Below are 13,595 nucleotides of genomic sequence, written 5' to 3'. Positions count from 1 at the left end.
CGTTTTATGATCCAATGAACTGCTCTATATATATAGATTTAATTTCTTGAATTTCCCAAAGTAATCTTATCATAGAGAGATCTTCACATATTTTAGAGATTTGAATTGTGTGCATCATTAATGGCTTTCTGCATTGCATCAACCACACGTATAATTTCTTCTATATCTGTTTGTCAAAACCGTAGAGTATTACGTATCTCTAAAAGACCTAGTCGAAGAATCAGTGTACAAAAACGAGTTCAGTGCATTGCTAGCCCAGAACTTAATACTTCAACAGCTGCAAGGCGATCAGGGAACTACCTACCTTGCGTTTGGGACGAAGATCACCTATTATCCTTGACAAATGAGTACACGGTAGCTAGCCATCATCTTCTTCTTATACTTTTCTTTGACCGAATTGTATTTATGTTAATGTTTATGTTATATTTTTAAATTTGAAATTTACCCTCTCTAAAGATGATTTTGCATTCAGGAAGAAAAATACAGGAAAAAGATAGAAAAGCTGAAAGAAGAACTGATGGTGATGATTAATAATGTGAAAAGGGACAACTTATTGCATCAGCTCGAACTGGTTGACAATTTACAAAGACTTGGATTGGGTTACCATTTTGAAAATGAGATTAGCAGCATACTGAATAGTGTTCACAGTAACAGCGATGATAAATGGAAAAAGGAAAATCTATACGCGACCTCTCTAGAATTTAGACTCCTCAGACAACACAATTATAATATTACTGAAGGTAGCGATCGAAGATATTTAATCTATAAAAAACTAAATATTGTAATATATAATAATAAGTTTTTTTTTTTTTTCTCTTTTTGAATTCAGAAGTGTTCAATAATTTCAAGGACACGACGGGCAGTTTCAAAGAGTGTCTTCGTGACGATATCAAGGCTATGCTGGCCCTTTATGAAGCTTCATATCATGGGTTTGATGGAGAAAATGTCATGGAGGAGGCTTGGCAGTTTACATCTAAATATCTGAAAGAGGTTGACACAAAGGATATAGACCAGAATATGGCATTGCAAGTGAAGCACGCAATGGATCTTCCAATCCATTGGTGGATACCAAGGGTAGATACAAGGTGGTTCATAGATTTCTACGAGAGACTAGAAAAAAAGGACCACCGTCTACTCGAGCTTGCCAAGTTAGAGTACAACATTGTGCAGGGAATACATATGGAAGATCTTAAAGAAATGGCAAGGTAGGAATTTAATTAATATTTCCTCCGATATCATTAACTGAGAATTTTTCAGAACTTTGCTGTTTAATTTCTAAGCTGTTTTGTCTGTTTTTGGCTGTGAAGGTGGTGGAAGAATAGTGGGCTCGCAGAGAAGTTGACTTTTGCCAGGAGTAGAATTGTAACATCATTCTTATGGGGCATGGGGATGGCTGCTGAACCTCAGTTTTCGTACACCAGGAAGATGCTTACCATAGCCGTTGCTTTAATTGCAGTGATCGATGATTTTTATGATGTCTACGGTACCTTGCCTGAAGTTGAGTTGTTCACAGATGCTATTCAAAGGTTGTTGGCAAAAATATTGTTTTCATTCAAATTTAATATTTTATTTATATATATACACACACACATTAAAATATATGTTTTTACAGACACATTAAAATATTTGTTTTTCAGGTGGGAGATTAATGCAATGGAGCAGCTTCCACACTACATCAAGATATGTTTTCTTCGGCACTATAATTATGTTAATGAAATGGTTTACCACATTCTCAAAGAACAGGATGTAGACGTTTTGCAGATTCTACGTAAATCGGTAATATTTATGTTCTTTTGTATTTAATGAACTAAACTTTATACTTTTTTCAAAACTTATCTTTTCCTGACTAAATTGATTCCATGCACACTAGTGGGCAGGTAGCTTCCAAGCCTATATGAAGGAGGCACAGTGGTACCACAGTCAATATAAACCAACGCTGGAAGAATATATGAAAAACGCATGGATTACCATAACTGGCCCAACAATGACACTTGTAGCATACCTGTCTTCGAAAAACCCAATAACGGAAAAGGAACTAGAATATTTAGAAAGCCAACCGGATTTAGTATACTGGGCATCCATGGTTTTCCGGATTCAAGATGATATGGGAACTTCGTCGGTATGTATAAATTACCAACATATTTAGTTGGTGGTCGTTTAAAAACATTGTTTGTGACATTAATGATCAATCAATTGATTGTGACTCTTTTCATTCTTCAGGATGAGGTAGCACGAGGGGATGTTCCTAAATCAGTGCAGTGTTACATGAATGACACTAATTGTTCTGAGGAAGCTTCCCGTGAGCACATGAAGCATCTAGTGAGGCAGATGTGGAAGAAAATAAATTTTTATAGAGCTGATAAAGATTGTCCCTTACCTAAATCTACGAGAGAAATGATATTGAACTTGGTAAAAACGTCCCATTGCGTGTATCTACATGGAGATGGGCATGGCATTGAAGGCCAGGAGATTAAGGACGTTCTGTCGTCATTGTTCTTTCAGTCCATTCCATTGTAGGAGAGAAGCATGTAGCTGCATTCTCTCCTGATTGCACGAAAACGAATAAATTTATCTATATATGATATATCTAAAACAAATGTCAGACATGTTAAGCATCTCTTTAAATAATACATAAACTTTGGACCGAGTAATTAATTAAGAAACACATTGAACAATCTGCTTCCAATTCCTATATATAGTCTAATGGTCACAAAAAATTGCTATTGTTAAATAAATATGTGTTCTTTTTTCCCTATTAATCCATTTATTTTTTTTTTTAAGGATTAAAATTCCTTATTTGAAAAACCAAAAAATAAAAAATGCAAACGAAAAATTCCAAACACAGACTTTTTTATGAAATGATACTTCATCTGGCAATCCTAGTTGAAAACGATAAGAGCCATTTAATCTATTACAAACAGTTGAACTTGTAGCAAGATTAACTTGAGAAAAGTAACAATAAAGAATTGATTATGGAGATTGAGAAGTTAAGACACCAGATTTAAAAAGGTACAATTGCCGATATGACAACCTACGTTCTCTGTTAGCAAGCTGAGAAAGAGTATATTTTCTCAAGAAATTGACAAAATCCTACAAAGAAGAAAATGTTTTTCTCTCTTCCCCTCTGGGTTTCTCCTTCCCACACAAACTTACGTACCTAGAAACAACCCACCCAACATACACCTTGCAATGACCTGTACAAAACCAAGGACCACGCATCACCCAAATTGTCTTCTTAGCAAAGCCAAAAAACATCCAGCTAAAATTATCCATAAAGAAATATCCCTGCATCTCCATGCCTTCATTGCAAAGGTTGGTTACAATTTACTATCCTTGCAAATTTGTTGTATCAACACCTCCTCTTTATTTGTTATGGCTTGGTTACATTTTGTGTATAAGGGTTGATTCACCTGCTGAGTGATCTCACTAATCCATTTGGACCAATCGATTATGGGACACAAGTCAACAAATCTCCACCTTGAACCATAGATGATTGCAGATAATTAATTACTTTTATCCTAGCCCGTCTTATTAGTCTTCGAACTCATTCAACATGAAGAAGGCTTACATAGAGTCTCTGTTTCTCACAAGTCACCACCTTAGTAAACATGTCTGTTGGGTTCTCCTTTCCAGTAATTTTCTTTACTAAAATTAACTTATTTTCAACCAATTCCTGAACAAAGTGTAACTTCACATTAATATGTTTTGCACGCTCGTGGAATACCTCGTTCTTACTAGGGTGAATCGCGTTTTGGCTATCACTAAATACAACCACCTGCTTTTGTTCGAAACCAATATTACCAATCAGACCTTTCAACCACATAACTTTTTTGGCTACCTCTGAAATTGTTACATACTTTGCCTTTGTTGTTAAAAGTGTAACTATGCCTTGCGAATTAGCTTTCCAACTAATTGCATTACCCTATAAAGTAAAAGTGTAACCTATCATTAATTTTCTAGTATCAATACTACCAGCAAAATTAGCATCAACATAGCCTTTAAGTCCTTTAAGTTTTCTAACCTTTTGTTTGATTAACAAATCAACTGTTCGAGTACCTTTAATGTATCTTAGTACCCATTTGAGAGCTTCCCAATGTGTTTTCCCTGGGTTGCTCATGAACCTACTGACCATGCTCATAACAAATGCCAAATCTGGTCATGTACAAATCATGAGATACATCCTACCGAATTTGAGTAAGGAATAGTTGTCATTCTTGCTTTTTCTTCTGAACATACAAGACATAAAGCACAAAATGTTATCCTAAGGGAGTTTGAATTGCCTTAGATTCCATCATATTAAATTTTTTCAGAATCTTGTCAATATAGCTAGTTTGAGATAATGATAAAATTCCTAGCTCTCTTTTTCTAAAGATATCCATTCCAAGAATTCTTCTTGCAACCCCCAAATCCTTCATCTCAAACTTGGAACTCATCAAATTTTTGAATTTTTCTATCTCAGACTTGTCTTTGTAAGCCACCAGCATATCATCCACATAAAGTACTAAGTAGATAACTACATCAGTATTAAGTCTTTTAAAGTACATACAATGATCATAAGCACATCTCTTAAAACCAGAATTCAACATAAAGGTATTAAATTTTTTATACCATATTCAGGTGATTGCCTTTAACCATATAGAGACTTCTTGAGCAAACATACCTTACTTTTGTTGACTTCATAAGCGTCTAGTGCATCAAAATATATTCTTCTAAATCCTCATTGAGGAATGTCATTTTGATGTCAAGTTGTTCAAACTCATAATTGAATGGAACCACCAATGAAAGTAAGACTCGAATAAATTGAATGCTTCACCATAGGAGAGAAGATTTCATTGTAATCTACCCCTTTAACTTGTATGAAGCCCTTGGCAACAAGTTGGGCCTTCTACCTTATCGGTTCTGCCCCTTTTATTCTTGGCTTTAAAGATCCATTAGTAACCTATAACCCTGCTTCCTTCGGGCTTGTCAACTAATTCCCATGTTTTGTTCTTCATAAGTGAGTAAATTCCATATACATAGCTTTCTTCTACAAACTATTTCCTCTCATGTCAAGGCTTTATGAACTGACTTAGGCTCATTTGCATCCATTTTCTTGGAAATATTTAATGCAAAAACTACCGCATTTGAATACCCATAGCATTCATATGTCACTCCTAACTCTATCTCTAACTAGATTGTAATTTTTTCAATTATCATTTAAGTCAATGTTGTCAGGTTGCCCTACCTCGACACCATTATCACCAATAACTGGATTGGGTGAGTGCTCCAAAATATTCTTAAAGTCAGTATTCTATTTAGCCAGTTCATCTTTAATTTGTCAATGTTTGCATTTGCCTATTTCATTCTCCAAATTTGTTAACTTCACCTAAGACTGAGAATTATCTTCATCTAAACTTAGATAAGGAAATGTCTCGTTTTTTAAGATTACATCTCCACTAGTGATGCATTTTTTATATCCTTTTACATCTGAACTTAGAATCTGAAGTGTATATCCTTTTACCCTTTTAAGATAACCAATAAATATCCCACTCAATGCTCTAGGCTATAGTTTCCCTTCTTGACATGAATATAAGTTTGATAGCCGAACATTCTTAAATGTTCGTATGATCCTACTTTACTAGACCATTTTTGGATAGGAGTCTCAAACTCAATAATAAATGACAGAGTCTTATTTATCAAGAAAATAGCAGTATAAACTACTTTAGCATAGAAACATGAAGGTAATTTAGAGCAGAATAACATACTTTTTACTTGTTCCAAGATGGTACAATTTATTCTCTCACAAAAGGTTGTTTTGTTGTGGTGTATGCTTCATAGTTCGATGCCTTTGAATGTCATGTCTTTTGCAATAATCAGTGAATTCCTTATTGATGAATTCAAGACCATTATCAGTCCTTAAGCACTTCACCTTTTGATTTATTTGGTTTTCAACTAGCACTTTCCAATCTTTAAACTTCGTTTATGCTTCATTTTTCACCTTTAAGAAATGCAGCCAGACTTTGCAAGTGAAATCATTAGTTAATGTCATGAAGTATCTACACCTACCTAGTGATAATTGCTTTACTAAACCCCATGGATCTGAGTGGACATATTCGAGAGGTGTTTTTGAAATATGTTCAATTAGTTTGAATTAAACCTTTGCCACTTTCCTATACACACAGTCATCACAAAATTCAAGCTTCTTGAGCTTGTCTTTTCCAAGTAATTTTTTCTTTTCGAGGATCATTAAACCTTTCTCACTAATATGAGCCAATCTTCTATACCATAAAGTAGTTCGGTCTTGTACCTTTGGAGAAGCCACTGCAACTGAGTCTAAAATTGCACTTCCTTTCAACACATATAATCAATGTTGCTTAGTAGCCTTCATTACCACCAAAGTGCCCCTAGTCACTTTAATAACACCATTTTGAGCTTTGTATGAGTATATGAAATTCCAACACTAGTTTTAGGTTTACTCAAATCTATGAGTGGGAACAAAATTTTTACCTATAGTTAGTTTATACAAATTTTATAGTCTTTATTTTGAATATTTCAAATGTATAGATTTTGGTGGAAATCTCTCACAAATACCAATAATATTTTTTATGCATGTTATAGATTTTGGTTGTGGGTAATGGTAGAGTTGAAGGCCACTTAAATTCAATGTTGTGAGTTATTGTAGATTTTGAATGTTGACATAATTGATGTTGTATGTGTGTCTGGGAAGCCAAAGTTATTAAATTTTGTTATGGTCTAACTAAAATTTCTAAATATTTAAGTTATTGATGTTTTTGTAGTTGTAAAGTTGAAAGATATTTAATTCAGTTTTATAGGGGACTAAAATTGCTTGATGTTATTTAAATTGATATTTTATGAGGTTGTATTGCTAAAGGTTATATGATTCAATTTCATAAATGATTGAAATTATTAATAAATTACTTATTGATATTGTGTGTGGTTGTAGAAGTGAAAGATATTTAGTTTAGTTCTATGAGAGACTAAAATTATTAATGTTATTTGAATTGATATTTTGTGACATTGTATAGTTGAAGGTTATATGATTTAGTTACGTGGATGATAGAAATTATTGAATAAATTATTTACTGATATTATGTGTGGTTGTAAAGTTAAAGAATCTTAATTCAATGATAAATATAACTATGTGGTTGTTTTAACTCAGTGATGAATATGGTTGTATTGTTGAATGCTATCAAATTGATATTGTAGTTGGATATGGAGTTGAAAGTAGTTAATTCAGTATGGCAAAGTCGTCGTTATATGATAACAATTATTCTAATTCTATTATTGAGTTATTGTATTATGAATATGGTATTAAGAGATGATATCATTAAGATATTCTTCACAAACACATATCATGCGATAAGTATTCTACTTATGCAGTGTTTTATGTTAGATATGAGAGATTCCAGTTGTTTTGCCTATGCAGTGTTTTATGCTAAGTATGACAGATTTTAAGTTGTTCAACCTCTACAATGTTTTATGTCAGACATGACAGGTTTCAATTGTTCTATCTGTACAGTGTTTTATTTCAAGTATGACATATTTCAATATTCTATCCAAGCAAGATTACAACATGTCAGGTATGACAATTCTTGCTCACTCTGCTTGTGTAGTTGATGCCCATTGAGTATGATAGATTTTTCATTGAAAATATTAGTAGTGTTGTACAGCTCAAGTTATTTTTTTAGTGAGAGGTTCAAAATAAATAAAAAATAAATGTATGAGTTGTTGATAATCAGTTTTTCTATTTAAATATGATTTTCCCTAAGCATATTTTATCACTCGTGCATCGTTTATTTCATTGAAATTTAATTCAAAATATTGAATATGCAGAGAATCGTTCACAATCTCATTGTCATGAGTATGTTACCAAATTAAAATCTAGAAGTGATTATAACTTGGTTCAGTCATAATTGTAACTTGAAAATTTTATTTGGGGAAATGTTATAGTCATATTTTTTAGTAACAAAAACTTTAGTATTAGTTCAAGTACGATGTTTCCCAATAAAACTTAATTATCAACAATAAATTATTTTTTTTAGTGGTGATGATACAAATTCTTCTTAGAAATTTACATCTTTGGGTTAATTAATATATTATGAATTGTTATATATTTCTTTTAGATATGTAGCCAATTATTCTAGAATTGTTTTGTAATTGCCCACTCATTGAGCTTTTAGCTTATTTTTATAGAATTTTTTCCCTCTAAGACATCTCCAAGACTGTGCGATATAACATATTTAGTTGGTTTTTCATTTTTCTAATGTTATATGGATCTTTTTTTAGAACTTATGTAAATATTGAAAGGTCAGAGGCCTAACTAAAACTTATTCTCATGTTTTGAAATGGAAATCAAGATGTTTTTCTGTGTAATTATAGTAAGGCCAAAGGCTTGGATATGATGTTATATATATGTGTGTGTGTGTGTATGTGTATGTGTTCTAGAAAATATTTTAGATAGTTTCACAAGATGCATCTTGACCTCCTAAATTCCATAAAAGTGTTAGGATATTATGAGATTAGCTGGTCAGGACGGGTCCCGTCAACTTGGTATCAGAGCCTAGGTTTTATATTCTACAAGCATTTTACGAAGCATACACATGAGTTTGTTCTAAAGTAAATTTAATTGCATTGTTTTTTAGGCATTAACATAAGATGACATGGCAAACCTTCCATAAGACCTATTAGAGATTTGTTAACTTAAGTTGCAAAAGGGGAATAGATTCTCAAGCACCACTTATAGATGATATGGCAAACCTTTCATGAACCTAAAGATGAAGTAATAGGAGAGTCAATCACCTATGGATTAGCTTCTCAAGCACCACTTGTAGACTCAGTTGCACATAGTGTTACTCTTAAGACAAAGTTTCATCTTGATAGTTCTTTACATAAATTAAAAGCTAGGCTTGCCATTAAGGGGTTTCAACAAACACTTGGAGTTATTATTCTGAAACATATGGTCTATCATTGAAACCCATAACCATTTGAATAATCATCATAGTGATGTTGTCATGAGACTGACCTATTTTTCAAATTGATATTAATAATGTATTCTTGAATAGTGAGTTAAAAGGGGATGTATAAGTGAGTCAGCCATACGGGTTTGTTGATTCAGATAGGCGCACTCATATGCAAACTAGTAAAGGTCTTATATGGATTAAAATAGCCTTCTAAAGCTTGGTAAGAGATATTGAAAAGAGTTTTGTTAGATAAAAGGTTTATAAATTCAGTTTTAGACAGTAATCTCTTTATTTTTCATAACTTGAGCAGTTGAGAATCTATGTGTTTATATATTTTATTGATTGGAAATTGATGTAAAGTTTATTAATGAGTTATTAATTGATTAAAACAGTCTATTTACACTTAAGAAATGTAAATGATATGCCTCAAACTTCTTGTAAAAAAAAAAAAAAAAAGACAAGAATAAGTAAAGCCAAGTCAATAGGCATCCTATGCTAGCTTGTTTTAAGTTGTATATAGAAAACTCTGAATTGTTTGAGAATCCTACTCTTTATAGAAGTACAATAAGAGCACTACAATACTTGACAATGACAATGGCTAACTTGTCTTTTGTCATGAATAAACTAAGTTTTTAAAAGCCTCACTTGGTTTCAATCACATACATGTAAAAAGGTTTTAAGGTATATTAAAGGCTCTATAAACTAAGATAATTTGTTTAAACTATCTCAATCTTTCAAAATAGAGGCTTATGTTGGACGTAACCTAGTGCAATGGTGTTTTAGAATACCAGAGGTTGTCTCAATATCATCAACTGAGTCTAAATATAGTGCTCTTAGCCATGTTTTTAATAAAATCGCATGAATAAGACATCCACTGAAAGAAGTTTAGGTTGCATGTGTTAGTCTTGCTTTTGTTAGTGTGATAACATGAGTGCTAGTGTATTGTTGTTAATGTTGTGTTTCAAGTAAGATAAAGTATATGCAAATCAATTTACACTTTATTAGAGAACAAATAGTTGCTAGAGTACTTGAAGTTTAATATGTTCTAACAGAATTTCAAGTAGTAGTTATTCTAACTAAGCCTTTATCAGTTGCCAAATTTTTGTGTTAACAGAAAAGCTTAATGTTGGGCTTTGTGGGGAAGAACAGGTTTAAAATATAGAAAAGACGGTAGCTTGTCCTAAAGCATTTTTTTGGGGAGGATGTTTTCTTGTTTCGATTTTTTGTTCTGTGATGCAATTTTAGGGATGACTTTTTGTGTTTATGATGTTCTGGAGTACAATTTCATAAGGATTCAAATTTTTGTTTTGAATTAAGAAGTTTGGAGGCATAAGGAGGAGTGTTGATGAAAGTAACCTAGATTTGACGAAAGAATAATACAGGTTTGATGAAAAGAAAACCCAAATAAAAAATATGAAAGGGAAATGAAAATCTAATAGAACTTTATCTAGTTTAGATTAGTCTCTCCTCTTCATTATGAAATGGTTAGTTTTGGCTAAAACTTACCGTTTTACATATTAAAAAAAAAAAAATCCTTTGTTTTGAGAAACAAAAGATAAGTCCATGAATTTATGAAAACTTTTCTAACACCATAATATTCTTCAAAAATTACAAACAGATCCATCACTTTGCAGATCTTACACTTTTATTCTCAAATGGTATAACATCACTAGATATACATATGGTGTTAAATATGTGTGTATGCCTCAAAGCAATGAAAAACTTACAGAAGTGATGTATATGCAAGATAACAAAACACTGAGGGTGGTTTGTTTGCCAAAGGTCTACCAATGTTACCTTGGAAGTAAAATTCCAAAGTGGTTCAACCTTAAAAAAAAAGAAAGTATTGAACTTTTATAGAGTTTCCAACAAGTTCGCTGAATGACAACTTAATTAGGTTCACTTTGTTTGTTGTTGTATCGTTACAAGACTATTAACAACTTAGAATTTTTCAAGTTGAATTTTGTCTGACTATTAAAAAAGAGATAATTTTAATTGGGTATTTATATGAATCAACGGGTTTAAGGGTAAAGTTGTTGAATCAGATCACGTATTTGCAGGTTATGATCACAATATCATGTCCTTAGAAATTGCTTACACTTAGTTTAAATAGTTAAGGTATGATTATGTACTTTGTTAGGAATAGACAAACTCGATTATAGGTGAAACAAATGCAGAGTGACTTTGTTATATGCCAAACATGATGATTGAGAAGAGATGGCTTGAATTTATTAAAGATTATGATTACTTGATCGATTACCATCCAAGGTAAGACCAATGTTGTTGCAAATGCACTTAGTAAGAAATTTCTAAGTGTCATAGCTCGTATGAAGGTGAAACCTTATCCTTATTGACTGAATTAAAGACCTTAAAGACTAAGCTTAGTGAAAAAAAAAAAAAAAAAAAAAAAAAGAGGAGCATTCTTAGCTAGCCTTCAAGTGTGACCCGTCTTAATTGATCGAATCTGTGAATTGCAATATTTAAACCCTCATCTGATGAAGCTAAAGAATGAAGTAATAGATTGGAGCTGATTTTATAATAAAAGATGATGGGATACTAATGATGTGAAACATAATTTGTATACCAGATCATAAGGAATTAAAGAGGCAAATTTTAGAGGAGGCTCCTACTTCAGCATATGTCTTGCATCCATGTAGTACTAAGATGTATCATACCTTGAGGGAACATTATTAGTGGCAAGGAATGAAAGGAAGGATCACAAAATTTGTTTTCAGATGTTTAATGTACCAACAAGTCAAAGCTAAACATCAAAGACCAGCTAGACTTTTACAACCCCTTTCTATCCCTCAATGAAAATAGGAGCATATTACCATGGTTTTATGTTAGGCCTCTCTTGTACCAAGAATGGCCATGATAGCACTTGGGTCATTATAGATCGTCTGAAAAAGTCAACTTACTTTTTGCCAATCAAAGCCATACATTCAATTGATAAGTTGGTAAGTTTTTATGTAGTAGAGATTATATGCCTTTATGGTACTTCAGTTTCCATAGTGTTAGACAGAGATCTTAGATTTACTTCTCGATTTTTAGTCAAGTTTACAAAATGCCTTAAGTACAAAGTTAAAATTTAGCATTACTTTTCACCCTTAAGTGGATAGGTAGTAAGAAAGAACCATCCAAACATTTAAAGATATGTTAAAGGCTTGTATGATGAGTTTAGGGAAAGAAGGAACAATTATTTACCTTTAGCAGAATTTGTCTACAATAATAGTTATCAAGCTAGCATTGGGATGCCTCCATATGAAGCCTCGTATGGTAGGAAATACAAAACTCTAGTTTGTTTGTATGAGGTAGGTGAGAAGGTATTGCTAGGTCTTGAGATTATGCAAGACACCAATGAAAAGATTAATCGTATTTGCGAAAGACTAAGAGTAGCTCAAGATAGATGGAAAAGCTATGTTGCTAAGCATAAGAGAGAATTAGAGTTCCAAGTTACTGAAAAGGTGCTCCTACAAGGTTCCCTTGAAAGGGTATACTAAGATTTGAAAAATTAGGTAAATTAGACCCAAGATATATTGGCCCATATGAGATTCTTGAAAGGGTAGGTATTGTCACGTATCGATTAGCTTTACCACTTGAATTATCTAGGATCCATAATGTTTTTCATGTTTCCATGCTTCACAAGTATGTGCCCGATTCTTTTCATGTTCTTCGTCAATAACTAATTCAATTAAAAGAATATTTAAGTTACCAAGAAAGACCAATAATGATTATTGATGAAAAACAGCAAGTGCTTCACACTAGAACTATTCCTTGGGCTAAGGAACGGTGGGAAAATCAAAAGGTAGAGAGAAAGAGAAGATGACATGCAAACTCAACATCCAAACTTTTTTCAATCAAGTATAAAATTTCAAGAACAAAATATTTTTTAAAGGAAAAGGTTGAAATACCAAAAATTCATTTTAAAGGGTAAATTGTGCTTATTAGAAAGGTCAAAACCAAAATATTTTGTGTGAAAACTTATGGGATTATGTGAAATTGTGTATAAGATATAAAATGCCATTAATTCTTTAAAATAAGCCATTTAGGCTTTCTTCTTCATTGAGGTAGAAAGTGATGAAGGCAAGAAAGAGAGAAAGAGATAGAGAAAGAAAAAAAAGTGAGAAAGAGGATTTCCAAATTTGAGATAGGAAAAAATGATAGATTATTAATTTTTTCACTCTTTTTAACTCTAGGGTTTGAATTCATTGTTCAAATTTGAGGATTTCCAAAATTCTAATTGTGTTGCTTCGAATTGGTGCAAATAGGCAAGGAAGAAAGAAGATTCATTGGGAATTCCAACACTGGTTTTAGGTCTACTCAACTCTATGAGTAAAAACAAAATTTTACCAATAGTTAATTTATCCAAATTTTATAGTCTTTATTCTAAATCTTTCAAAATGGTAGTATAGATTTTGGTGAAAATCTCTCACAAAAATCAATAGTTTTTTTATGCATGTTATAGATTTCGGTTATGGGTAATCGTAGAGTTGAAGGTCGCTTAAATTCAATGTTATGTGTTATTGTAGATTCTGAATGTTAAGATAATTGATGTTGTATGTGTGCCTGAGAAGCCAAAGTTATTAATTTTTGTTATGGTCTAATTGAAATTTCTAAATATTTATGTTATTGATG

General features: G+C 32.2%; 1 protein-coding gene across 1 annotated transcript; it reads left to right on the top strand.

The window, feature by feature from the left end:
- The first annotated feature begins 120 nt into the window (after window positions 1–120).
- Window positions 121–2,753, top strand: LOC123219687 ((R)-limonene synthase 1, chloroplastic-like). Its single transcript, XM_044641679.1, has 7 exons — window positions 121–354; window positions 473–740; window positions 830–1,205; window positions 1,308–1,526; window positions 1,638–1,776; window positions 1,871–2,119; window positions 2,221–2,753. The coding sequence occupies exons 1-7, from the start codon at window positions 121–123 to the stop codon at window positions 2,515–2,517; spliced, it is 1,782 nt and encodes a 593-aa protein (XP_044497614.1). The 3' UTR covers window positions 2,518–2,753.
- Window positions 2,754–13,595: the final 10,842 nt, after the last annotated feature.

This window comes from Mangifera indica, chromosome 6 (assembly GCF_011075055.1).
Source record: "Mangifera indica cultivar Alphonso chromosome 6, CATAS_Mindica_2.1, whole genome shotgun sequence".
Taxonomy (NCBI): Eukaryota; Viridiplantae; Streptophyta; class Magnoliopsida; order Sapindales; family Anacardiaceae; genus Mangifera; species Mangifera indica.
This window is presented reverse-complemented; position numbering and strand designations above follow the sequence as displayed.